This window comes from Lissotriton helveticus, chromosome 7 (genome assembly GCF_964261635.1).
Source record: "Lissotriton helveticus chromosome 7, aLisHel1.1, whole genome shotgun sequence".
NCBI lineage: Eukaryota > Metazoa > Chordata > Amphibia > Caudata > Salamandridae > Lissotriton > Lissotriton helveticus.
The window spans coordinates 138229750-138256382 of NC_136068.1; the positions used below are offsets into that span (position 1 = coordinate 138229750).

General features: G+C 45.3%; 1 protein-coding gene across 2 annotated transcripts in view; it reads left to right on the plus strand.

Moving 5' to 3' along the window:
- Positions 1 to 26633, plus strand: part of MYLK2 (myosin light chain kinase 2) — a 158764-nt gene that overhangs the window by 112074 nt on the left and 20057 nt on the right. For both annotated transcript variants that reach the window (XM_078651759.1, XM_078651758.1), the window contains exon 11: positions 25953 to 26105. In XM_078651759.1, the coding sequence (XP_078507885.1) occupies positions 25953 to 26105 (153 nt within the window). The remainder of the gene's footprint in view (positions 1 to 25952; positions 26106 to 26633) is intronic.

Here is a 26633-nt window from a genome sequence, read left to right on the forward strand (position 1 = left end):
AGATCTCTCAGTAATTCTGTAGGCTCGCTATTGTTCAAGATCTCTCAGTAATTCTGTAGGCTCGTTATTGTTCAAGGTCTCTCAGTAATTCTGTATGCTCGCTATGCTTGAAGGTCTCTCAGTAATTCTGTAGGCTCGCTATTGTTGAAGGGCTCTCAGTAATTACGTTGGCTCGCTATTGTTGAAGGGCTCTCAGTAATTCTGTAGGCTTGCTATTGTTGAAGGGCTCTCAGTAATTCTGTAGGCTCGCTATTGTTCAAGATCTCTCAGTAATTCTGTAGGCTCGGTATTGTTCAAGGTCTCTCAGGAATTCTCTAGGCTCGCTATTGTTCAAGGTCTCTCAGTAATTCTGTAGGCTCGCTATTGTTCAAGGTCTCCCAGTAATTCTGTAGGCTCGCTATTGTTCATGATCTCTCAGTAATTCTGTAGGCTCGGTACTGTTCAAGGTCTCTCAGGAATTCTCTAGGCTCGCTATTGTTCAAGGTCTCCCAGTAATTCTGTATGCTCGCTATGCTTGAAGGTCTCTCAGTTATTCTGTAGGCTCGCTATTGTTGAAGGGCTCTCAGTAATTCTGTTGGCTCGCTATTGTTGAAGGGCTCTCAGTAATTCTGTAGGCTCGCTATTGCTCAAGATCTCTCAGTAATTCCGTTGGCTCGCTACTGTTGAAGGGCTCTCAGTAATTCTGCAGGCTCGCTATTGTTGAAGGGCTCTCAGTAATTCTGTAGGCTCCCTATTGTTCAAGATCTCTCAGTAATTCTGTAGGCTCGGTATTGTTCAAGGTCTCTCAGGAATTCTCTAGGCTCGCTATTGTTCAAGGTCTCTCAGTAATTCTGTAGGCCCGCTATTGTTCAAGGTCTCCCAGTAATTCTGTATGCTCGCTATGCTTGAAGGTCTCTCAGTAATTGTGTAGGCTCGCTATTGTTGAAGGGCTCTCAGTAATTCTGTTGGCTCGCTATTGTTGAAGGGCTCTCAGTAATTCTGTAGGCTCGCTATTGTTCAAGATCTCTCAGTAATTCTGTAGGCTCGCTATTGTTCAAGGTCTCTCAGGAATTCTCTAGGCTCACTATTGTTCAAGGTCTCTCAGTAATTCTGTAGGCTCGCTATTGTTCAAGGTCTCTCAGGAATTCTCTAGGCTCGCTATTCTTCAAGGTCTCTCAGTAATTCTGTAGGCTCGCTATTGTTCAAGATCTCTCAATAATTCTGTAGGCTCGCTTTGTTGAAGGGCTCTCAGTAATTCTGTAGGCTCGATATTGTTCAAGATCTCTCAGTAATTCTGTAGGCTCGCTAATGTTCAAGGTCTCTCAGGAATTCTCTAGGCTCGCTATTGTTCAAGGTCTCTCAGTAATTCTGTAGGCTCGCTATTGTTCAAGGTCTCTCAGGAATTCTCTAGGCTCGCTATTGTTCAAGGTCTCTCAATAATTCTCTAGGCTCGCTATTGTTCAAGGTCTCTCAGTAATTCTGTAGGCTCGCTATTGTTCAAGGTCTCGCAGGAATTCTCTAGGCTCGCTATTGTTCAAGGTCTCTCAATAATTCTGTAGGCTCGCTATTGTTCAAGATCTCTCAATAATTCTGTAGGCTCGCTATTGTTGAAGGGCTCTCAGTAATTCTGTAGGCTCGCTTTTGTTCAAGATCTCTCAGTAATTCTGTAGGCTCGCTATTGTTCAAGGTCTCTCAGGCATTCTCTATGCTCGCTATTGTTGAAGGGCTCTCAGTAATTCTGTAGGCTCGCTATTGTTCAAGATCTCTCAGTAATTCCGTTGGCTCGCTACTGTTGAAGGGCTCTCAGTAATTCTGTAGGCTCGCTATTGTTGAAGGGCTCTCAGTAATTCTGTAGGCTCCCTATTGTTCAAGATCTCTTAGTAATTCTGTAGGCTCGGTATTGTTCAAGGTCTCTCAGGAATTCTCTAGGCTCGCTATTGTTCAAGGTCTCTCAGTAATTCTGTAGGCCCGCTATTGTTCAAGATCTCCCAGTAATTCTGTATGCTCGCTATGCTTGAAGGTCTCTCAGTAATTCTGTAGGCTCGCTATTGTTGAAGGGCTCTCAGTAATTCTGTTGGCTCGCTATTGTTGAAGGGCTCTCAGTAATTCTGTAGGCTCGCTATTGTTCAAGATCTCTCAGTAATTCTGTAGGCTCGCTATTGTTCAAGGTCTCTCAGGAATTCTCTAGGCTCACTATTGTTCAAGGTCTCTCAGTAATTCTGTAGGCTCGCTATTGTTCAAGGTCTCTCAGGAATTCTCTAGGCTCGCTATTCTTCAAGGTCTCTCAGTAATTCTGTAGGCTCGCTATTGTTCAAGATCTCTCAATAATTCTGTAGGCTCGCTATTGTTGAAGGGCTCTCAGTAATTCTGTAGGCTCGATATTGTTCAAGATCTCTCAGTAATTCTGTAGGCTCGCTATTGTTCAAGGTCTCTCAGGAATTCTCTAGGCTCGCTATTGTTGAAGGGCTCTCAGTAATTCTGTAGGCTCGCTATTGTTCAAGGTCTCTCAGGAATTCTCTAGGCTCGCTATTGTTGAAGGGCTCTCAGTAATTCTGTAGGCTCGCTATTGTTCAAGGTCTCTCAGTAATTCTGTATGCTCGCTATTGTGCAAGGTCTCTCAGTAATTCTGTAGGCTTGCTATTGTTCAGGGTCTCTCAGGAATTCTCTAGGCTCACTATTGTTCAAGGTCTCTCAGTAATTCTGTAGGCTTGCTATTGTTCAAGGTCTCTCAGTAATTCTGTATGCTCGCTATGCTTGAAGGTCTCTCATTAATTCTGTAGGCTCGCTATTGTTGAAGGGCACTCAGTAATTCTGTAGGCTCGCTATTGTTCAAGGTCTCTCAGTAATTCTGCAGGCTCTCTATTGTTCAAGGTTTCTTAATAATTCTGTAGGCTCGCTATTGTTCAAGGTCTCTCAGTAATTCTGTAGGCTCGCTATTGTTCAAGGTCTCTCAGTAATTCTATAGACTTGCTATTGTTCAAGATCTCTCAGTAATTCTGTAGGCTCGCTATTGTTCAAGGTCTCTCAGTAATTCTATAGACTTGCTATTGTTCAAGATCTCTCAATAATTCTGTAGGCTCGCTATTGTTCAAGATCTCTCAGTAATTCTGTAGGCTCGCTATTGTTCAAGATCTCTTAGTAATTCTGTAGGCTCGCTATTGTTCAAGATCGCTCAGTAATTCTGTAGGCCCGCTATTGTTCAAGGTCTCCCAGTAATTCTGTATGCTCGCTATGCTTGAAGGTCTCTCAGTAATTCTGTAGGCTCGCTATTGTTGAAGGGCTCTCAGTAATTCTGTTGGCTCGCTATTGTTGAAGGGCTCTCAGTAATTCTGTAGACTCGCTATTGTTCAAGATCTCTCAGTAATTCTGTAGGCTCGCTATTGTTCAAGGTCTCTCAGGAATTCTCTAGGCTCACTATTGTTCAAGGTCTCTCAGTAATTCTGTAGGCTCGCTATTGTTCAAGGTCTCTCAGGAATTCTCTAGGCTCGCTATTCTTCAAGGTCTCTCAGTAATTCTGTAGGCTCGCTATTGTTCAAGATCTCTCAATAATTCTGTAGGCTCGCTTTGTTGAAGGGCTCTCAGTAATTCTGTAGGCTCGATATTGTTCAAGATCTCTCAGTAATTCTGTAGGCTCGCTAATGTTCAAGGTCTCTCAGGAATTCTCTAGGCTCGCTATTGTTCAAGGTCTCTCAGTAATTCTGTAGGCTCGCTATTGTTCAAGGTCTCTCAGGAATTCTCTAGGCTCGCTATTGTTCAAGGTCTCTCAATAATTCTCTAGGCTCGCTATTGTTCAAGGTCTCTCAGTAATTCTGTAGGCTCGCTATTGTTCAAGGTCTCGCAGGAATTCTCTAGGCTCGCTATTGTTCAAGGTCTCTCAATAATTCTGTAGGCTCGCTATTGTTCAAGATCTCTCAATAATTCTGTAGGCTCGCTATTGTTGAAGGGCTCTCAGTAATTCTGTAGGCTCGCTTTTGTTCAAGATCTCTCAGTAATTCTGTAGGCTCGCTATTGTTCAAGGTCTCTCAGGAATTCTCTATGCTCGCTATTGTTGAAGGGCTCTCAGTAATTCTGTAGGCTCGCTATTGTTCAAGATCTCTCAGTAATTCCGTTGGCTCGCTACTGTTGAAGGGCTCTCAGTAATTCTGTAGGCTCGCTATTGTTGAAGGGCTCTCAGTAATTCTGTAGGCTCCCTATTGTTCAAGATCTCTTAGTAATTCTGTAGGCTCGGTATTGTTCAAGGTCTCTCAGGAATTCTCTAGGCTCGCTATTGTTCAAGGTCTCTCAGTAATTCTGTAGGCCCGCTATTGTTCAAGATCTCCCAGTAATTCTGTATGCTCGCTATGCTTGAAGGTCTCTCAGTAATTCTGTAGGCTCGCTATTGTTGAAGGGCTCTCAGTAATTCTGTTGGCTCGCTATTGTTGAAGGGCTCTCAGTAATTCTGTAGGCTCGCTATTGTTCAAGATCTCTCAGTAATTCTGTAGGCTCGCTATTGTTCAAGGTCTCTCAGGAATTCTCTAGGCTCACTATTGTTCAAGGTCTCTCAGTAATTCTGTAGGCTCGCTATTGTTCAAGGTCTCTCAGGAATTCTCTAGGCTCGCTATTCTTCAAGGTCTCTCAGTAATTCTGTAGGCTCGCTATTGTTCAAGATCTCTCAATAATTCTGTAGGCTCGCTATTGTTGAAGGGCTCTCAGTAATTCTGTAGGCTCGATATTGTTCAAGATCTCTCAGTAATTCTGTAGGCTCGCTATTGTTCAAGGTCTCTCAGGAATTCTCTAGGCTCGCTATTGTTGAAGGGCTCTCAGTAATTCTGTAGGCTCGCTATTGTTCAAGGTCTCTCAGGAATTCTCTAGGCTCGCTATTGTTGAAGGGCTCTCAGTAATTCTGTAGGCTCGCTATTGTTCAAGGTCTCTCAGTAATTCTGTATGCTCGCTATTGTGCAAGGTCTCTCAGTAATTCTGTAGGCTTGCTATTGTTCAAGGTCTCTCAGGAATTCTCTAGGCTCGCTATTGTTCAAGGTCTCTCAGTAATTCTGTAGGCTTGCTATTGTTCAAGGTCTCTCAGTAATTCTGTATGCTCGCTATGCTTGAAGGTCTCTCATTAATTCTGTAGGCTCGCTATTGTTGAAGGGCACTCAGTAATTCTGTAGGCTCGCTATTGTTCAAGGTCTCTCAGTAATTCTACAGGCTCTCTATTGTTCAAGGTTTCTTAATAATTCTGTAGGCTCGCTATTGTTCAAGGTCTCTCAGTAATTCTGTAGGCTCGCTATTGTTCAAGGTCTCTCAGTAATTCTATAGACTTGCTATTGTTCAAGATCTCTCAGTAATTCTGTAGGCTCGCTATTGTTCAAGGTCTCTCAGTAATTCTATAGACTTGCTATTGTTCAAGATCTCTCAATAATTCTGTAGGCTCGCTATTGTTCAAGATCTCTCAGTAATTCTGTAGGCTCGCTATTGTTCAAGATCTCTTAGTAATTCTGTAGGCTCGCTATTGTTCAAGATCGCTCAGTAATTCTGTAGGCTCACTATTGTTCAAGATCTCTCAGTAATTCTGTAGGCTCGCTATTGTTCAAGATCTCTCAGTAATTCTGTGTGGACTCCAGAAATAATTCCTTTATGAATGCAGTGAGCACCGTAATGCTGTAGGTTTGTGTGGTGAAAAGTCTACACAAGAAGAAGCAGGTAAGTACATTTATTGATACCAGTTAGAGCACATGGTAGAGCACAGATCCTTCACCGCCTCTCTGCACCTCTCCCAACTGCCCACCCTGCATCTCACATTCTAACCCAATGACATAGCAACATTCCCCCGTGACATATTCTGTAACTATTTTTGAGTGGCCCTCAGAAATATTTTTCAGCAGGGAGTAGTGGTTTACATTTCCTTAAATCACTACATTGTAACTACATTTCCCTTAAGTTACTTCTGGGGTGACCCCGCAAATCCTTCTGTGTTTTTTCGTGAGGGGGAGGGTGGTTTGCGGGGAGCTAAGTATTTATTTATTTACAGTCTTAAATGACACAGACCAGACCTCGAGGAGTATGAGAGGGCTTCGCAGACGCTCAACTGAAACAGTGCGTTAGCAGAGTTGCAATTGGGTTTATCCAGTAATATGGGTTTAGAGTCTGATTAAGTCAGTTAGGCATGGCTTTGCAGTTTGTAGTTTCCAAAGAGATGGTTAGGTTGGGAGATAGTGTTGTAGGAGTAGGATTTTCTGTTTCTTCTTGAAGGAGATATGCAAGGAGGATTGGCATGATGGAAGGTGGGATGGCATTCCAGATTCTGGGGCGGTGCCTGAGAATGGTTGCTTTAGAGGTCTAATTTTTTTAAGGTAGAGGTTGCCAGACAATATGAGTTGGGGATTCGGAGGGAACGAGGCCACATGAAATGGTTAGCTTATATGAGATATTTTGGTGAGCCCTCTTGAAGGGTTTTGTGGATGATACAGGCCAGTTTAAAAGTACTCCTTGATTCAATGGAGAGCCATTGAGTGATGTCAGGATAGGGGTGATGTCAGATACCAGAAGAGCAGCTGGTTTGAGGGCTGCCTTCAGGGGAGCAAGGTGTATTCTGCGAATATCTGTAAGTAAAGAGTTGCCGTAATGCAGTTTTGAGAGGACCATCAACTGAACTACCGTTCTGAAGTAATTTGTGAGATTTAATTGTTTGATCCCTTTGAGAAGTTTGATTTGGAATTGGGTGTTCTTTGCTATAGCATTGATATTTGTATGTAGGTTCAGATTAGAGTCAAGGGTAAAGCCTAGAGATTTGGCCTTGTCAGCCGGTAGTGGGGTGGATCCCAGGAGGTTTAAGGAGACTATCCAGGACTTTGTGGGTTGGTTGTAGTGGGGTGGAGAGAACAGGAGGAACTCTGTCTTCTGGGGATTGTGTTTCAGGTGGTGGAGCGACATCCATGATTGTAGGTCTGTGAGCGTTTTTGACAGGTACCTAAGAGTTGTGGCTACGGATACTCTCAGATATAGTTGGGTGACATCTGCGTAGAGATGAAAAGGAGGTTTCTGTGCTCAGTTTAAAGTGTTTCTGGCTGGACCATGTAAATATTTTTTTTACGGAGATAAATAACACTTTACTTCATTGTAAACTGAACCACAGCAGGGAGCACTGTACTCTAACAACCAAGATACTCTTTGTACAATTGATACATATTAATCCTGTGCAAATATAGAACATACCTCACACCTGCTTATTCTTATCTGTAAAATGAAGCGTTGTTGTCTATGCGTTTTGTCATGGAATTACTTTTAACCTGCTCTTATATTCTGCTTCCTAGATACCTATGTGTATTTATTCGTCAGGACTGCACAATTTGATGGGTATACTGCTTTTTCCTACAGTCTCCTTTTTCTTCAACAGCCCCCCTCTCCCTTCTAAACCACTTTATGCCGATCCACATCTGATGGATTTGCAACAATCCCCTTCTCCCCGCTTGTCAGCTCTGCCCCGTAAGATCCCCAGGAATCTCCTCCTTTTAAGAGGTGGACCATGGCCCAACGCCTCGAACCTAGCATCCTCTGAGTGCAGTGCCTGACTTGAACATGGTGACCATGTTTTGGGTTCAAAGCATTACCACGATCATTATTAGTATAAATGACCTCAAAGACGAAAGACTCACATATGTTATGCATTTAATAGCCTTCTCGTTTTCCCCAGATATCTTGAACACAAGAAACAAACATATTTTCGGAACTGTATTGCGTAACTACTTGCCTCAGACATGTTCTTTGCCTCCATTCGAACTGCTGTTATATGTTCATCTCCTGGCGGACATGTGAAGTGACGGGGCCTGGTGCTTCTTAGCTTATTTGTTGTGCAGCTAAGTATGGAACCAGAATGTGGCATGGCTTAGCTAGATTTCCTTTGACTTCTGAACAACACCCTCTGCCAGGACAGCCTGGCAAAAGCAATTACTTATGAACCTTGAAAGGTGCCTTTGGAGCCAGTCATGCTGGCAGGGGAAGAAAGAGCTTGGAAATCTTCCATCCCACTGAATGTACGCTGAGCTTAAAACTAGTGGTCAAGGTCGCAGCAGAAGCATACCTCACTAAGGTATGGATCGGGCACTACTCGGATAATCCCACGCTTCGGCCCACAACCCATTTTCACCCAGACACTCACTGAGGTAGTAGAATGCCCATGCCCACTTAATGCCAGCTCTGAAAGTCCTTGTAACACACAGGGCCAGTCTGGGAAGCCAAAGCAGCCTTGGCAATTGTGTCGGACCAGCATACCTCACTAGGGTATGGATCGGGCACTACTCGGATAATCCCACGCTTCGTCCCACAACCCATTTTCACCCAGACACTCACTGAGGTAGTAGAATGCCCATGCCCACTTAATGCCAGCTCTGAAAGTCCTTGTAACACACAGGGCCAGTCTGGGAAGCCAAAGCAGCCTTGGCAATTGTGTCGGACCAGCATACCTCACTAGGGTATGGATCAGGCACTACTCGGATAATCCCACGCTTCGTCCCACAACCCATTTTCACCCAGACACTCACTGAGGTAGTAGAATGCCCATGCCCACTTAATGCCAGCTCTGAAAGTCCTTGTAACACACAGGGCCAGTCTGGGAAGCCAAAGCAGCCTTGGCAATTGTGTCGGACCAGCATACCTCACTAGGGTATGGATGGGGCACTGCTCGGATAATCCCACGCTTCGTCCCACAACCCATTTTCACCCAGACACTCACTGAGGTAGTAGAATGCCCATGCCCAATTAATGCCAGCTCTGAAAGTCCTTGTAACACACAGGGCCAGGCTGGGAAGCCGAAGCAGCCTTGGCAATTGTGTCGGACCAGCACCCCCCCTCCTGGGGGGGGGGGGCAGTTGTGCAAGTGGGAAGCATTGCTTTTGTTATTGGGGTGATATTCCAGCACCCCTCCAAAACCAGCCCCAGTAACAAAAGTGCCCCCCCCCCCTCACTGCTGCAAAACTGGCCCCCACCCTTCCAGCTTCCTGGGAAAACACCCGATGCCCGCTACAGCCAGTCCGGCCCTGGCTAGAGTGTGTCTTTGCCTGGAACTCAGACTGATTACTTCTTTGGAAATGTATACCTTGGTGTCATGGCTGACTTCTACTAGACCCTTCTGAATCTGGGATCTATGTTTAGTTTAGTTTATTGATTAATTGCTTGGTTACTTAAAATCCTTTGCAATGAACGGTAATTTAAAAAAACAATGCATTTTGTTACTTGAAATCAGCTAAGATTAGTTGCTAAAACTTATTTAAAATTGCCAAGTTACAACATAAAAACTTTGAATCCGTAGTAAAAAGGCTGTGTGCAAAATAACGAGTTTAAGATTGACATTAGACTGACATTAGATGGTAATTTAAAACTTTTATGAAATTCCATGGTCCCCATCAGTCTCATTTGTCCCGTGGGAAGGTCGGTATTTCCTAATTAAATACTGTGTGGTAAAGCCCAAGTTCGGAGAGCGCGCCAGAGTTCGATTACATTGTTTTGGTTTAGGGTTTTGGAAAGGGTGGTTCAGTTATAATCCTTCGGTTGTATTTGTCTCTGCATGCCTAGGGTGCAGTGGCAAACCCTCCGCAATAGCAGAGGAGCGTCACCCCACTCCCTCAGGGCCAGTAGCTGAAAAATAAAACAATATTATATCATCATATTATTTTTCAGCTGCTGGCTCAGCCAGCGTGTGTAGAGAGGGGCGTGTCCGGGCCATGGGAGGGGGAGGAGGACCGATTGGTGCACTTCTAAGTGCACATGTGTGTTTGGCCGGCAGTCTTGGGCCAGCCAGACACAAATGCACACTTAGGTTTCTCCACCCTGGCTGAATTGCATGGAGAAACAGCACAGATTCCCTTTGCCTGAGTGCAGGATCAAACCAGCCCGCTCAGGCCAATCCCTGTGCTGCTCTCATGTAGTCTGTGATGCTGGCCCAGTGTCTGCTGGGACCAGGAAGCACAGGAAGACCGAGGCACTCGATGGCCACCGTCTTAAGGCAGTGCTTTAAATGGGCCAGTACTGTCCGGTACGGAGTACCGGCACTTTTTTATTTTGGGAGGGAGAGTACCGGCACTTCTCGAGAGAAATGCTAAACGTTTATTTTGAGAGTCCCGGCACTTCTCAGAAACAAGCAGGTACTCTGCTACAGAGTACCTGCACTTCTATTTTTCCATTTCAAGCACTGGCGTAAGGAAATCTCCTTTTATTATTATTAAACCCACCATGTTTCATCCTCTCACGCTCTCCCCCGCGCCCCTCCACTCGCCTCACCGCTTTTTTTTTTTGTGGCGGCTGCCACTGCTGGGGGGATGTGGTACAATGCAGCCAATGCACCGCAGCTTTAGCAAAAATTTGACAAAACGGCATCTGGTATCTATTGAAAACACTCTTCTGAGTGTGGTGCGTAAGACGAGCACACTTTTGTGTGCCTTATATTTTGACATCCGTGTTGAGCTAGCTTCTGATTGTTCTAGAGCATGGGTACTCCTAGTACAGCCCGCGGGCCGCCAGCGGACCGGCAAGCTTTCCTTGGCAGCCCGCGGACCTTGCAGACATTGTACCTGTGTTTTAAAACAAAATATAGAGTGTCAGCAAACACCGCAGCGTGGACTCCGAGACACTCTGCTCTACAGGCGGCCGATTCACAACAAAGCCTCATTAGCAAGTAAATGGTCTTTTAAAGACCTGTGAAGTACTGGGGTGCGGCTCTGTGTGTGCCCAGGAAGCTGGGGTGAGGTGACAGAGGATGACAGACAGAGGGAGACGGAGGGAGGAAGACAGAGGGAGAAAGACAGAGGGAGGGAGACAGAGGGAGGGAGACGGAGACAGACAGACAAAGACAGAGAGAGGGAGACCGGGAGAGAGGGAGGCCGAGAGAGAGGGAGACAGAGAGGGAGACAGAGAGAGAGGGAGACAGACAGAGAGGGAGACAGAGAGAGAGGGAGACAAAGAGGGAGGGAGACAGAGGGACAGAGACAGAGAGGGAGACAGTGGGAGGGAGACAGTGGGAGGGAGACAGAGTGAGGAGACAGACAGAGGGTGGAGACAGGCAGAGGGAGGAGGGCGACAGAGGGAGGAGGACGACAAAGAGAGAAAGAGGGAGACACAGGGAGGTGGGCGACAGAGGGAAGTCGACAGAGGGAGGGAGACAGAGAGACATAGGAAGACAGACATAGGGAGACAGAGGGAGAGAGAGGGAGCTAGACAGAGAGGGAGGGAGACAGAGAGAGAGAGAGAGAGCGAGAAAGACAGACAGAGTGAGTGAGACAGAGGGAGACAGACAGTGAGTGAGACAGAGGGAGACAGAGAGCTAGAGGGAGGGAGACAGAGAGAGAGAGAGAGGGAGGGAGACAGAGAGACAGAGATAGAGACAGGTACAGACCGACAGATAGAGGCAGAGACAGGGGCAGACGGATAGAGGCAGAAACAGACAGAGACAGAGAGACGGAGAGGGAGACAGAGGGAGGGAGACAGGAACAGACAGGGACAGAAAGAGACCTGGACAGACAGATAGAGGCAGAGACAGGGACAGACAGAGGCAGAGACTGAGACAGACAGAGAGGGAGGGAGACTGAGAGAGACAAGGAGATGGAGGGAGACAGAGAGAGATTGAGAGAGGGAGGGAGGCAGAGGGAGGGAGTCAGGGGGAGATAGAGATAAAGAGAGAGAGAGAGAGAGAGAGAGAGACGGAGAGGGAGGGAGACAGGGAGAGGGAGGGAGACAGAGAGAGAGAGACGGGGAGGGGGGGAGACAGAGAGAGGGAGGGAGACAGAGAGAGGGAGGGAGAGATAGAGAGAGGGAGGGGGAGACCGAGAAGGAGGGAGGGAGAGAAAGAGGAGTCTGGTGGCTCAGTGGATAAAGGTGTCCGCTGCAGGGGCCTGTGTTCAACTTCATGGTCACAGTTTTTTTTTGCTCTAGCCCAGCCCCCTCCCCCACTGACCCCACCCCTACTGGTGCGGCCCTTGGACACACACCACACTGTAAATTTGGCCCCCGAGAGAAAGTTTGTGAGTACCCATTTTCTAGAGTCTGATATGTTTTCTACGTGTGTTCTGCAGAGTCTAATATTTACACTGAACAAGCTTCTGGATGCTTTCTAGTACAAAATCTATGTCAAGCATGCTTCTGTGCATTCTGGGGTGCTTCTAGTGTGAAATCTCCTCTGAGAGAGGTTATGGATGCTCTATAGCCTGGTATCTCTGGTGAGCCGGCTTCAGGATACTTTACAGTATCAATGCCAAGCACACTTTTAGAAGCTTTGCGCTCTCTTTTCCATTTCAAGACAGCTTCTCCGTGCTCTAGAGTCTGGTATCTATACCGAGTTAGTTTGTGATACTTTCTGCCTCCCTGTCCTTATTCATGTTAAGCAGTGGTTGTTTTGTAAAAAACGTAAGTGCTGGGGCTCTCATCAGGAGGCAGCTTTCACCCGCACATTTCTCCTGTTAGAGCCGCCTAAAACAGAGCCAGCGACTAACCATGAAAGTGGGGAGAGGATGTGCATAATAAGAGATGCCAACTTCGGAGCTGGGGAACTAGGTTCAAATTTCTGGCTCGGCTCAACATCCTGTGATTCTGGGCAAATCACTTAATCTCCCTGTAAATGAATGTGTCCTTTACTGGTGCTCATGAAAAGTGCCGGCGCTCACCGGCTCAAATTAGCACTGCTGTTAAACCACTAGCGAAAGCACGCTCTGTAATTCTCTTGACTCTTCCTCTGCACACAATTCTCTCCCGTCCTGGACTATACACCGAACTCCGAGTGGAGAAGTGTGGTACAGCGGCCAGGGCAGCTGACTTTGGAGCACAGGGTTCACAGTTCGATCCCCTGCTCCGGCGGCAGCTCAGCTCAGCTCAGCACCATGTGACTCTGGGCAATAGCTCACTTAGGGCCAGATGTAGGTTAGGTTTTACCGGTCGGTAACGGCCGAAATCGGCCGTTACCGACCGGTATAAGCCTTTTCCTATGTAGGAGGCTATTTTACCGATTCGGTAAATAACGAATCGGTATTTACCGATTCGGTATTTACCGAATCATTATTTACCGATTCGGTATTTACCGAATCGGTAAATGAGATGTAGGAAGCACTGTAAACAGAAATCGGTAAAATTCGGTATTTTAGAATCAGTAAAACCTATTTACCTACATCTAGCCCTTAATTTCCACGATGGCCCCCAGCGCCTCGAGACCCATAAGGGTGAGTAGGTCGCACTTTACAAATACGGATTTACATTTACATACTACTTTGTGCCAGCCTTGGTCCCTACACAGCACTCTCTCCATTGTCCCGACCTTGAGGCCATACTGAGCTCTCTCTTACATTCTCTACTGTCTCCTGCAGTGTCCCAGTCTTGGATATAAATAGAACACTCTGACATACTCCCCATTCTTGGCCCATACGCAGCAGTCCTGTTTGTGTATACGCAGTGGGCTTCCTCCTGCTGCATCGTGCTCATAGTCTAGGCACTATAATGAAGTTGCATGAATAATGCTAGTGAGTTGCGAGCTTTGACGTTTATTTACATATTGACTCTGTGATGGGCAACAGAATATGGTGGTCTGGCGCCATGAACAGCAACTTGGCTAAAGCTCAGTCGACCTCAATGTCTTGGAAACTATGTGAACATGAACTGTGTGAGCTGCTACCACCGCGATAAATTGTGTTCTATAAATCTCTCGAAGATTAGTTCCTCTTCTTTGCCTAACCTGACATCTGATACAGGTCTCAAATGTGATGTTTGCCCCTAGCCTGACGCACAGACATCATGGCTGAAACACAAGGCGCACCCTGCTACAAATAAACCATTGTCCACAACATCTTCTTGAGTATAACACAATATGTTGTTTATTGAAATGTAACCAGGTAACTTTAACTAAACAGGCCACAGACTCTTGATTGGCTTGAACGGTAGAGAGGTTAACCCTGATGTAAGTTAGGCTTGTACCTTACGTTTGAGTGAAACCATTGGCATTGCTGATTTTGCGTATTAGACTATACATAAACAGGTATAAAGACTACATTTTAAGGCATAAGTAGATGCTAAACTATATGCATGGCAGGCAGTGTTTGAGAACTTTACCAACAGGCACCAAATATGGGTGGTCCTCAGGAGATAAAGCATAAAGGGACTCCTACTAAGCCGGCCCCCTGTGGACTTTTATATTTATTTTAAATATTTTATTGCTGAGCACATCTCGGAATCGTACAGTTTTAAACGCTAGTCAGGTACAGCCAAAATGTATCATATGTCATGCGGCGGTGTTTTAATGTATTTATCCTATTGTATTTTCGAACATGCAATGGTTTTAACTAACTATGCACAACAAATAAATAAGTTGAAATTGAAATTCACATCTAAGCACTTGAGAATCCAGATTTCATTCAGTAGACTTTGGTGGTCCAACCCAAGTTACTCTGACAAAATGGTGTCATCCTTTTCCCTTCTGTCTGTGGTCAATGAATGTTCAGTGTATGTGCATATGTCTCCACTCATCCTCTAGTCATTCGCGACATACTTTCAAAACCACTGAAAACATGTATTTGTTTCACAAGACCCCTCATCCACTTTCAGGATAACCTGAGAGCGGCCATGGGGATTTCTCTACATTTGGAGGCATATTATCAACAAAAAGCAATATTTATCGCTAAGTAGGGTTAGCGGCAATTTTTTTATCGCCGCGCATCACGGGATTTTATCGCTAAGAAAACGTGCTATTAGCAACGTTCATCTCAAAAGCGATAACATTCCCAGCGATAGCGGCAAAATCTGTGAATAACGCTGAGAATACAGCGATATTCACGCATTATTGCTAACAGGGTCTTAGCCATTATATCCACCTCCCATTGGATATAATGGCTAAGAACTGGTCTGTGGATCTAGCCCTGATCTCTTGACTGGGTGAGAGTATTCTGCTTAATTCAGAGACTCTGTCCATCACCACCCCTTGTTGTAAATAATTTTGTCCACCCTAAGCGTGGAAGGGTATACTCAGATGTGAGTCCCTTGCTCATTGCACCATCAGGATTCAAGCAAGCCGGGCCGAAGACGGCTGAAATGCCAGAAACCGGTCCCCGGAAGCTTGTTTCCTTCCCAGTGTAAGAATTGGCTTTTGTAGTCTGGTCTGCCCTGTTCCCATGATGCACTGGGCCAGGGACAGACTAATTTGCATACAGCCAGGTTCTGAAACTGGGATGGTGCAATGAGCTAAAAAACGGTGTTGGATCTAGCCCTGATCTCTTGACTGGGTGAGAGTATTCTGCTTAATTCAGAGACTCTGTCCATCACCACCCCTTGTTGTAAATAATTTTGTCCACCCTAAGCGTGGAAGGGTATACTCAGATGTGAGTCCCTTGCTCATTGCACCATCAGGATTCAAGCAAGCCGGGCCGAAGACGGCTGAAATGCCAGAAACCGGTCCCCGGAAGCTTGTTTCCTTCCCAGTGTAAGAATTGGCTTTTGTAGTCTGGTCTGCCCTGTTCCCATGATGCACTGGGCCAGGGACAGACTAATTTGCATACAGCCAGGTTCTGAAACTGGGATGGTGCAATGAGCTAAAAAACGGTGTTGGATCTAGCCCTGATCTCTTGACTGGGTGAGAGTATTCTGCTTAATTCAGAGACTCTGTCCATCACCACCCCTTGTTGTAAATAAGAACTGGTCTGAGCAGGTGTTCGTTTTTGGAGATATTCGCGCTTAGCGCGAATATTTCCATCGCTACGCCTGTGTTGGTAATAGGCGATAGCGATGTTAGCGACTGCTTTCAGTCGCTAACAGGTTGGGTACGCCCACTTTGCATGTCAGTAGCGATAAATATCGCTGACATGCAAAGCGGGCCCCAAACCGCTCGCTATCGCCTACAAGCTGTCGCTAACTGCTGTTAGCGACAGCTTGCTAATAGGGCGATAGTATTATCACCGCTTAGCGGCCGAAAACGGTCGCTAAAGCGGCGAAAATTGCCTATCGCCCCCCTTGATAATATGCCCCTTAGTTCCCACAGAGGCTACTATCGAGGTTACCTGGGGAAAAACTTTGGCTGTTGGCCTCTTGCACTGCTAATCTTCTGACTCCTATCTATGCACTACCCTGGCCCCCTTCACATTCCTGCTCCCATCCAGTGGCTACACCTCACCCTCATCCTTCTATTGATGACTTTACTGGAGCTCTACCAGAGCTCTGCACAAAGAAATACGTAAAAGCCATGAGATACACAACCCTTGTTGGGCAAACAAGCCAGTGCTGCCTAAAGACTGGGTAGCAGTGTTTCCCGAACTGTGGCTCGATTTTTGGTGGGGTGGGAAAGCCGAAGCAATGAATAAAGATGACTTAAAATCCTGTATTTATCCTGTCACACCTGCTGCGCTTCAAAGACTGAGGTCCAATGTCAGGCTATCTCTTCTGACAAATTGCTGCTTATTTCCTTAACATGGGGATTGGTTTTTCCAAACTCCTCGCGGTCCTGGCTCCTTTGCACTCAGAGAAAGAAAAGCAACATGAATTATGTGACACTCTTGCTGGGGTGCAGGAAGTGTGAAAGGAAAGGCTGTAGGATGTCATGATTTTTGTAATACACAACACAATGGAAATACCTGTTAAGGAACTGTACACATTCAGCAGCCAGAAAAGTGAAAATGAAGCACAATTGTTTTGTAATTCCGAAGTGTGATGGAAACAAAGATCTTGATAGGATCAAAACAAATCAAGGCATTTTCACATAGTGATGTACTGAAACCCGATTTCCACACATTATCATGTATGTGAAGGATAGTTTTATTTGTAAAACTTATCTCTGTGCAAATTTAGTAGCCATTTCAATAAAGCAAATGACAATGCACTACCACACGATGCTTTAGTTACATAAAAAGAATTCGCCTGCCTCATATCCATTAAAGCTGGGTGTGTTGCAAATGTTTGCTGTTCTAAAAATTGGGCAACACTTCTTATATTCTCTCCAGTTCTGATATATACACAGCTCTCTAGTGCATTGTTCAAGTCCTAAAGCTTTATGCAGCAGTCCGGATTTGTTCCACTCTAGGCCTTTACATAACACATGTATATCCCCAGCATGTACACAGCACTCTGGATACAGCAGTCTCCTGCATTGTCCCAGTCTTGGTATATACACAGAATTCCCCAGCATTGTCCAAGTCTTGTTAGATACACATCAGTCTCCTGCCTTCTCCCAGTCTTGATATATACACAGATTTCTCCTGCATTGCCTTCAGTTGTAGATGGGTAAATAATACACACCTGCTCTTCTCCCAGGGTAGTCTCTATGCTTAATTCCTCCATTTGTTCTCTCCACCTCCCCAATTCACATCCAATACCTAGGGCCTCTTTTGGTTCTCCCCAGAAGAGCCACAGAGCTCCTAAACAGATTGCTCTGCCTCTCCGGGTCTACATAGCGTGAGACCCTCACCTCTCTTGTGCCTCCACAGGACCTTATCATTGTTCTCCTCATAGGAGCCACTGAGTCTGTTACATCAATGTTTATGCCTCCACATGTCTTCCCAGGGTTCCCCATGGGAGCCTAAAGAGACTCTCACCTCTTTGTGAGCCTCCATAGGTCTCTCCCACCATTCTCTCCATCAGAGCCCTGTAGCCACCTCTTGTGCTTTGGTGCCCTCCCAGAGCCCACCCTGTGGTCCATTTCCCTTTGCATATGTTTGCTTTGCTTGCTTGCACCCTCTTGGCAGGGGCTTGTTTTTCCAGTCCTTCCCTCTTGGCTCTCGCCTTGCTGCCGCCTCCTGTTACATGTTCAGCACCGTCACTAGCGTGAAACCTTATCTTGATAAAATGGCTCCTCTTGGCTGCTGCTCCCTTCCGTCTCCATTTCTATGGCTCACAGGCTTAGCCATGACCTTACGCTCAGCTGGATTCCAGCCATCTTCACTCCAGAGTCTCAGAGCAGAGAACCGCCTATCAAAGCCACCTCACAGCATTTTGTTTTTTCTACAAAAACGTCCCTGCATCCTGTGTTGTGTTTTTCACTTGGAGTACCTAATACCTTGGCTCTGGGAGTGCTCGTGCTGTGTGGGGAGGCTGTGTGCAAATGTGGATCCAGCACCTCTATCTAACAATACCCAAAAGGGACTCCGGCAGAAGGAAGAGGCACAGCATTCATCGGCATGCATTTGCTCAGCATGTCTGCACAGCCGCCCGACACATTTGTTCCTGTTATCGCTGGAGTGCCTGCTGTGTTATTATATATGCTATATTCCCTTGTACAGAAAGTTCACTGCTGAATCCGTATCACCGCAACCCTATATTTCGAGTCCTGGGCTTATTTTTTACAAACTGGTGTAACTTGCTACTTTAGTCACTTGGTTCAGTTGAAGGGAAATGATTGACCACGTGCTACCTTGTCAATTTCTTGAAGCCCTACTTCATCCCACGTGCACAGATGTAAGCGGTAGCACCCAGGGTCAGGATTTTGCACATCAACGGTCAACAGCATTTTCAATCTTCTCTAGGGTAAGCTCTAGACCAATTCAGACCTGCACTTTTAGCACCTGTTGGAAAAAATGCCAACCATACTAACAAAATATAATTAACATTTTCATCCAAAAAAATCAAAAACCTCGGTGCAACATGGGCGGAAGGCCGTAGAATTCCCTAAGACGTTAAAGAACTTCCCAACTTTATATGTGCACAAAGATTTTTTCATCAGGTACCCACGAGGTATTTGTTGTAGGTGAACTCCCTAGCTCTGAACTAATAACTCTCATTACCTGTTTCTTGCAGTGAAAAATGCATGTTTGTTCGATTCAATGTATTTCAGTGGAAGGTTCTTCTGGGATCAACTTTTGCGTCTCCATGTACCAGTGCGCGTGCTAAGGAGTTAACGTGCAGCGAGTACCTCATAGGTAACTGGAAATATATATTTATACGCCAGTTGTGATTTAGTGACTCCGACAGCTTTCCCTGAATTAATTCTCACTCCCTTGCTTCCCCATTCAACTTAGGGAGAAGCCACATGACAGCTGCATTTGATTGGGTCTTGGTTGAATCTGACTGGAACTTCCTCTAATTTGGCTGCACGAAGCCTACAGCTGTTCCACTTTACAGAGGATGTGCCTGGTGGGTGCTCCAGCAGCAGACCACAGACCAGCTTTTCTAAGCTGAACATAGACAAGGACCTCCACTTCTATCCACTGATGGTATTCCTTTAAGACTTTGTAACGCGTGGTCTCCACTTTTGTGGAGGGGGCAGTTGTATATCAATTATTATTATTCCATAGACCTCTGTTTGATGATCTTTCTAAGCTCCTGTCTGGTCCCTTAGAAACTAATAAACACTCTGAGGAAGGGTCCAAACACACACAACTGTCTTTTTATGAACCCCAAACCCTCACAGTTGAATAGTTTGTTATTAGGTTCTCGGCCCACAAAACCCAAGTGCACAACCTTATCGTTGACCATCATTTACACTTCTGTTTTTATGCAGAATATGGTTGGGCCAGGACTCCTACATTGAATTACCCCTCCACTTAATATACGTGTCTGCGGAAAGTAATATTCATCACATAAGGGGGGACTACCTTTATTATTTTCAGTTCAAAGAACTTGCTATTAATCACTCTTCAAAGGGTTACATTCTTTTCACCAGATTCTCTGTCACTAATCATCATATAGACCATGTAGGGCTTTGCTGTGGACCACTCACTCCAGGCACCCCTGTTTTTCACACTTTTGCATAACTTGCAACCATACATTCCAAGGAATAAAACAACCTATCACCACTTGGAATTTTAAGTTATGAGTGAATGAGCCAACACACAAATTCTATAAATGTGTTGTCAACCATGGATGATCTTCAGCGCTCCACCCTGGTTGGTGAGTGCATTCGTGAAGCAGGACATGCCTGGGACCTCAGGTTTCAGGCAAATTTGCCCACTTTTAGTAAACAGTAAAAACCTGACTTTTTCTCATCCCTACTAGTTGTGGTTTCTTACTCTTTCCTTTGTTCTCTGTTTTTAACCGCTGGAGTTCTTGCCGCCAGCGCCAAGATGCCCTTCTGGGCAATCCTTTGCACTTTACAAATCTTATCTTATCTTATCTTATCTTATCTTATCTTATCTTATCTTATCTTATCTTAGCTTAGCTTAGCTTATCTCCAGGCAGTACCAATCTTCACTTCTCCTATGTGGTTCTGTCCCTTGGACCTGACCGTGGGCAGTGCTAGAAATATGCCGCTGTCCCCTCCAGTGCCGGCTAATTGTTCTTGCCACCTGGCTGTCAGTTCAAGTTATAATTGCCCTTCTACCAGCTGCCACCTATACATTCTTCTCTTGTGATTAGGGGCTTGCGAAAACATCTAGACATGGATGACTTAGCTGCCAATCTAGCGCCATATTCTCCTCTCTTGCACGAGCCGGCGTGTTGCGATCTGTAGCTCATTGAACGGTGGCAAAAGGGATTAGACGCCAACACCCATGTGATTCTTTCAGGCTGGACACAGGCACCACAGATTGAAAAGCGCAGGACGTTGACCTATGTAGCATCGGAAGCATCCAAAGAAAATAATAGATTTTTGGAACGTAGGTGGAAACTGAATTATAACCCTGAGACACAATTCTTCTGTAACACCACTCTCTGCTACACAAGTGTGTAGTCAAAAAGGAGAAACTGTGCTGTTTCACTTAAGCACAAAACAAATCTTGTAAAAAAAGATTACTGGAATATATTTGTGCATGCTTCAAACCTGAGACACTATTGAATTCAAACGTGTATGGTATCCTGTTTGTGCACGAGGAGGGTGTTCCCAGGGTACGCAACTGACTGTATGACATGGGTCGTAGTCAGGTCTCCTTCATGGAAGTGGAGACAGACACAACACAACACCCTGGCTGAACTTCCACATGGACCATCCCCAATATTGATTCAAAAGCCCTTCTCAGCTGCACAGCGGGGGGCTTCCAGCACCTCACAATCTGTTAAGATCCCCAAGGTTGCACACCTTACTTAGCCAATGCAACCTTACAGCCAACTCATACCAGGACCCACTCAACATGAAGTATAGTCCATGTGATGGAGGGTGGTGTTCAGTTCTTAATTTGAACCTGTGGTTGTAGGTGGGGCCCAACGTCACTCATTTTTGTGGACTAGAACTTATTTTTCCTCAACAGAGCAAGAGAAGAAAAACACACAACTGGGAAAGGAGGAAGAGAAATACGGAAAAATGTTGACATAAGGAGAAAGCAGGAAACTACAGGAATGAGACGAGGGAAAGAGTGTCTGCTGGTGGATTAAAGAGGCATTAAGTGAAATGAAGACAATGCTGCCTTGGTATGCGGGTCGTGGACATTCAGTAGCGCCAGCCACAGGATTCTGAGCAAATCTTTTGGCCCCAGCACGTATTCTTTTACAAATTAAGCACTGGGGGTGCTCGTTGCACCATCACTCTGTTCACACAGCTCAACCCCATTGGCAATGTCCTGAATAAGGGTAGCCCTTCTCGGTAGGGAAGAGTGTGACTCACCGCAGCTGTAGTCACCTCACTGGTGTGGGTGTAGTCTCGAAGTAGAGGGCTGCAAGAGCTGGAGAGGGATTGCCGACCATTCTGCCATCTGTTAAAGGGGTTATAATACACAGCTAATTTAAGTCTAGAAAATGCACTGTCCAAGGGAATGATGGTCAGATGGTCAATATAAAGCTGTGAAAAATGGACACCTACTGCTTCAGTTCCTTATCCAATATGGCTCATCGGCTACTTCTGGTCAAGCTAACACCTTGTTAATGGCAGTGGGCAAGGTGGAGCCCTCTTCTGTCGAAGGAAGGATGTGTTTCATCCAGCTGTTTGCAGTTGTATAGTGCATTTGTGAATGATGCCATGAACAATACCACCGCAGTTGTTTTCGCCCACTCTGCCAAAACAGAAAACATAAAATGCTATTGTTCCCGAATTAAAATGCAGTTAGTAGTCTATTGCAAGTACGTCCAAGTGTAAATTCTCTGAGTGAATCTGCATTGTTGATGATACCAAATATTTTCTGTCCTAGGCATCCATATGCCAGTGCAAGGCATTCTGGGAATTGTTTTTCTTAGTTCTACATTTGTAGAAGAAAAGTCTTTTCATGGAACCTGGTGTCCCTAATAACATGGAATCATCTGGTAGCAGTCGACGAACAATGCAATTTTCTGACCCATCAAGTAAACAAGCTCCACCGTGCAGAAAACATAGAACACAATTTGGCCAATTTCTAGTTTAGATATGGGTGATTGAGTAGGCGTGTAACAGAAGAGTCGAAAGATTAATGGGGTGAGTCTCATACCTGGCCTTATGCCAGGCTGGAAAACTATGGAGATGTTGCTAATGGTTTTGCAGTGAGTGGGTCTTCTGATAATGGATGAAAGTGTCCTGGGTGACAGAGCTCCTTCACAGTAAGAGAATTGGACTGATAAGGTTTGGGCTTTAAAGAATAATTCAGATGATCAAATTCAAAAGATCTTGAAGAAGAAGTAAGGGATCCTAGATTCCCTGGGTCTGCCCTTTCGCCTTTCTTCATTAACCTGTACCTTCTATATCTTATAAAAGTGCTGAGAAGCCCTAACATCATAATGATTACCAGCTCATTTTCAAAATCAACCCAAACTCTGAAGAGGCGGGGACATGTTAAAATAACATTCTACTTGAAAAAGTTTCAGTAACAATTCTTGTTGAAATAGATGTGCGGATGTGCTAGAACTATTTACAACTCAAACAAATCAACGCCTGTGGAACTATGCCTCTGCCCCTATCCAACAAATCAAGTCAAGAACATAGTCACGTGGATGGATAACTCAATGTATCTGGAGACATACTTTAACAAAGTGTAGTGCAGGCTTTGCAATCTAAAGCTTTTGAAAGAAATATTGTTACCTGGACTTTACTCGTAAAGTTAAATTGGTCGTTATTGTGATACTGCGAGAACAGTGTGTATTTAGGAATAAATAAACAACTGATAGTCAAGCTGCAAAGGCTGTAGTATGCTGTTGTTCGCCTGTTTATGGGATTAGGCTGGAAAGATCATGGGGCATATTATCAAGGACGGGCGATACATTATCGCCGCTTTTATCGGCAGGAAACTGCAGCTAAAGCGGCGATAATGGGCTTGATAATATGCTCTATGGAATTCCTATCGAAGCCCGTGTTAGATGTGCAGACATCTAACGTGGGCTTCGATAGGAATTCCATAGAGCATATTATCAAGCCCATTATCGCCGCTTTATCTGCAGTTTCCTGCCGATAAAAGCGGCGATAATGTATCGCCCGTCCTTGATAATATGCCCCCATGTTTCTGTTGCCCGAATCGCCTTACACTATATGCCAGTAAGTAGACACATACAGTTAAAAGCCCTCTGTATCACCCATCAGGCAGTCCATAAAAGATATCCACATTTCTTCAGGAGTCTATTAAGAAAATACATGCCAAGATGAACCCCTTGATCAGCCGACAGGATCACCGAAGTGGTCCCTAACACTAAAGAGGAGGGTGGGTTGTGTATCTTAAGTACACAACTCAGTACTGGAGCACACTCCCGCTTAAGGTCAGAGCTCTTGCAGATCATCCTAAATTTAGACAAGATCTTAAGACTGATCCTTTCTGCTGATCCGTCAGCTAATTTAGCTTCTGGTAAACAGCACAAGGCATTGACCCAGTGCTCGCAGAATGCATGTCTGAACCGGATAGTGGAAAGAAACAATCTAACAGTGAAGCAGATGACCATGTGCATTACCAGTAATAGGTGGCATCACCATCAGTAGCGGCTGGTGTGCAATCAGAATAGCGGGAAGGCGGAAGTGGACTGGGGGGCAAAGAAAACAATTTTAAAAAAGAACTTACCTGCTGCATCGCGCCCACCGAAACACTGCTCTTCTGCTTATTCCTCGCTGCAGACAGAGGCTCCCAGTCTCCCCTGCAGCCAATCCTGATGCTGCTCTCATGCATGAGAGCAGCATCAGGATTGGCCTGAGCGACAAGGCGGCTGGGAGTCTCTGCCTGCACTCTCTTCAACCCAGCAATGCAGCTGGGTTGGAGTCAGCTTCACTGCGCATGTGGATTTGACCGGCCTGAGATTGCCGTCCAAAACCACAGTCGCACTGAAGGCAGTGCTCCCCACTCCCTCTCCTGACTTGCCCCATGATGGCTCAGCCCCTAGGCCTCATTAAATGAAATAAAAATAAAACGATAATAAACTAGTTTTATTATCGTTTTATTATTAAAAATTTCAGGCTGGCCTGGGGGACAACGCTCCTCCACCATGGCGGAGGAGCCGCCACCGGTCACCATACCTTTTGACTCGAAGATTTCTTAGAAGAAAAACAAGTTACCCACATCAAAGCCCAACGCTAGATGTCAGACGTATGCACAGCATGTGTACCCACAGCTCTGCGTGCCAAGAACAGATGCTTACAGGGTAAGTATTATTGGAATTTCTTGTTTCTGGTTGGCCTTTGACTAGAATTAGCAGAGACTACCTTGTCTGTGATAGCATGCTTTAAAAATACATATATAAAAATACAAAAACCACCTCCTTTTCCCACTGGCATGCCCGTCTGTGATATCTTCCCATTGATGGTTCGTCTGATCAGTCCATCCACATCTTTTTGCCATACCGGTGTTAGTTATAATGGGGCTGGGCCATGGCTACTGAGTCCCGAGGAGTAACATTCCAATGTTGTTTTCCTTTCCCAGCTGTTGCTGTGAACAAATGCCTCTCAGAGCCCGAGGGGATTTAAACCACCTTGGGCTCCGAGAGACCCTTCTTTTTCCTAATTAAAACATTCTGCCTTCTAGGGGCGGAATGTTCTAATAGCCGTAGAGCCCTCCTAGCGGGCTCTACCGGCTATTAAAGGCCCGCTCCCTTGTTAAAAGCCAGTAGAGCCCGCTCGGTCAGGCTCTAAGGCTATAGCATATTCTACCTCATGAGGAACTCTGGTCCTGTGGAGTTGGTGCATGCAAAAAGCCTTACATGTTGCTGGGAAGTTTATAGACCAATGTGCTCTCTTATATTACAGGGTCTCAGCAGTGGCAGGCTTTCACATGATGTAGGATGTGTAGCTGGGCAGCTGTGGGGTAGTATTCCTGTAGCTATGGGAAAGAAACTGTGCAGACACGTATTTCACCCAACATGGCATTCATGGATAGAAGCTGAAATCTGTGCCACTTCTAGCCTTTCTACCCACAGTTTCCACATGGAAGGCTTCAGAATTTGGACTCCTGGAGAAGGGATGTCCGGGTAAACATGTCATAGAGAATTCTAACTTTTGTGGACATGTGAAACTGACTACCAGTAAAGCAGGGTAGCTAGATTTTACATTTGTTTCTTACTTCATGGAACTAATTTTAAGAAAACACCAAGTTAGCTGTGAAAGACTGCTGTTAAACTAAGTGGCGTTGAGCTTATTGATTGGACTGGATTTACAACAAAGTCATAGAATGAACCCATTGGTTGGCAAGCATTTCGCCAAAGTTTTTTTGAGTGCTTCTGGGCTGATTTATTTTGCTCATGATTTGTCTCCTTTTACCCAACTCCTGTGAATATCCTTGAGGCTTTTATTGAAATTCTGTTCATCCTAATGTAGGTAAGCTTGATAGAGGAACTCTTGTTTGGTTCAAGACTGCCCAAAAAGCAACTTTGAACGCACCTTAAGTTGTAGCTACTATCAGACAGCAATCAAACCACCGAAGTGTCAAACTGGAGAGTTTTTGACTTAGCATGGAGTAGAAAGAGGTGAACATATCAGTCTCTGCTTTGAGCAGATGCAACACAGCAATGTTCTAAAGTTTACCATTTCCTATTTTTGTTCTGTCTTTCTGTCTCTCAGTGGCGCTCCCTCTCTCTCTCTCTCTCTCTCATACCCACAAATGCCTGCCTTTTTTCTCCTTCCATCTTTGTTCATAGACATCTCCCATCCAGCAGTCTGCCTTGCACCTTTCCCCATTTTTGATCTTCTGTTTTTAGCTGTCTTTCTCATTAACCCTTTGTCACCATTTCTGTTTTTTTCAACTTAGGCTAAGTGGACTATCTCCTTTCCTTGGAGACCATGACACGGAGACCATGAACAATGTTCTCTCCTCCGAAGTGGATTTCAATGAGGAGCCTTTTGAAAATGTCTCTGACGAGGCCAAAGAGTTCATCTCCAACCTACTGATCAGGGACAAAAGGTGAGTGGTACTTGCTAACCACATAACTTTCTGAAGTAACCCACTTGTTGCAAAAATCTCTTTTGTTGGTTCTAGAGACCGCCTCCTGCTTCTATGACTTTTTCTGATCACTGACTGTTTGATTGTCCCATAGTTTGCTTAGTTTCTATTATCTTTAGACAATTGTTGTTGAGAATGTTCTTTTCTGGTCCCTCCAATCCAGAAATGATTAGAAGGCATGAATCTTCAACTGCCCTCTGAAGATTGGATGCTATTCTTAAGACGGGGCATTCAGTTGTTGTCCAGGCCAGTTCAGTATGTTTAGTTCTCTAAAGGGGTGGGTGAGCACAGGTTTCATTTTTGATTGGTTGATCATTAAAGTCAGTGGAGACAGTAATTGGATATTTGAGGCAGTATTTCTTTCATGAACCTCCATCCTTGGGCTACAGTTGCAGAAACTGATGGTAAACTATGCAGGACGCCAAGATCAGTGAGGCCACCAGACGCCAGCCATAATTCTTTTATTCATTTCGCTAACCTCCCAGGCAA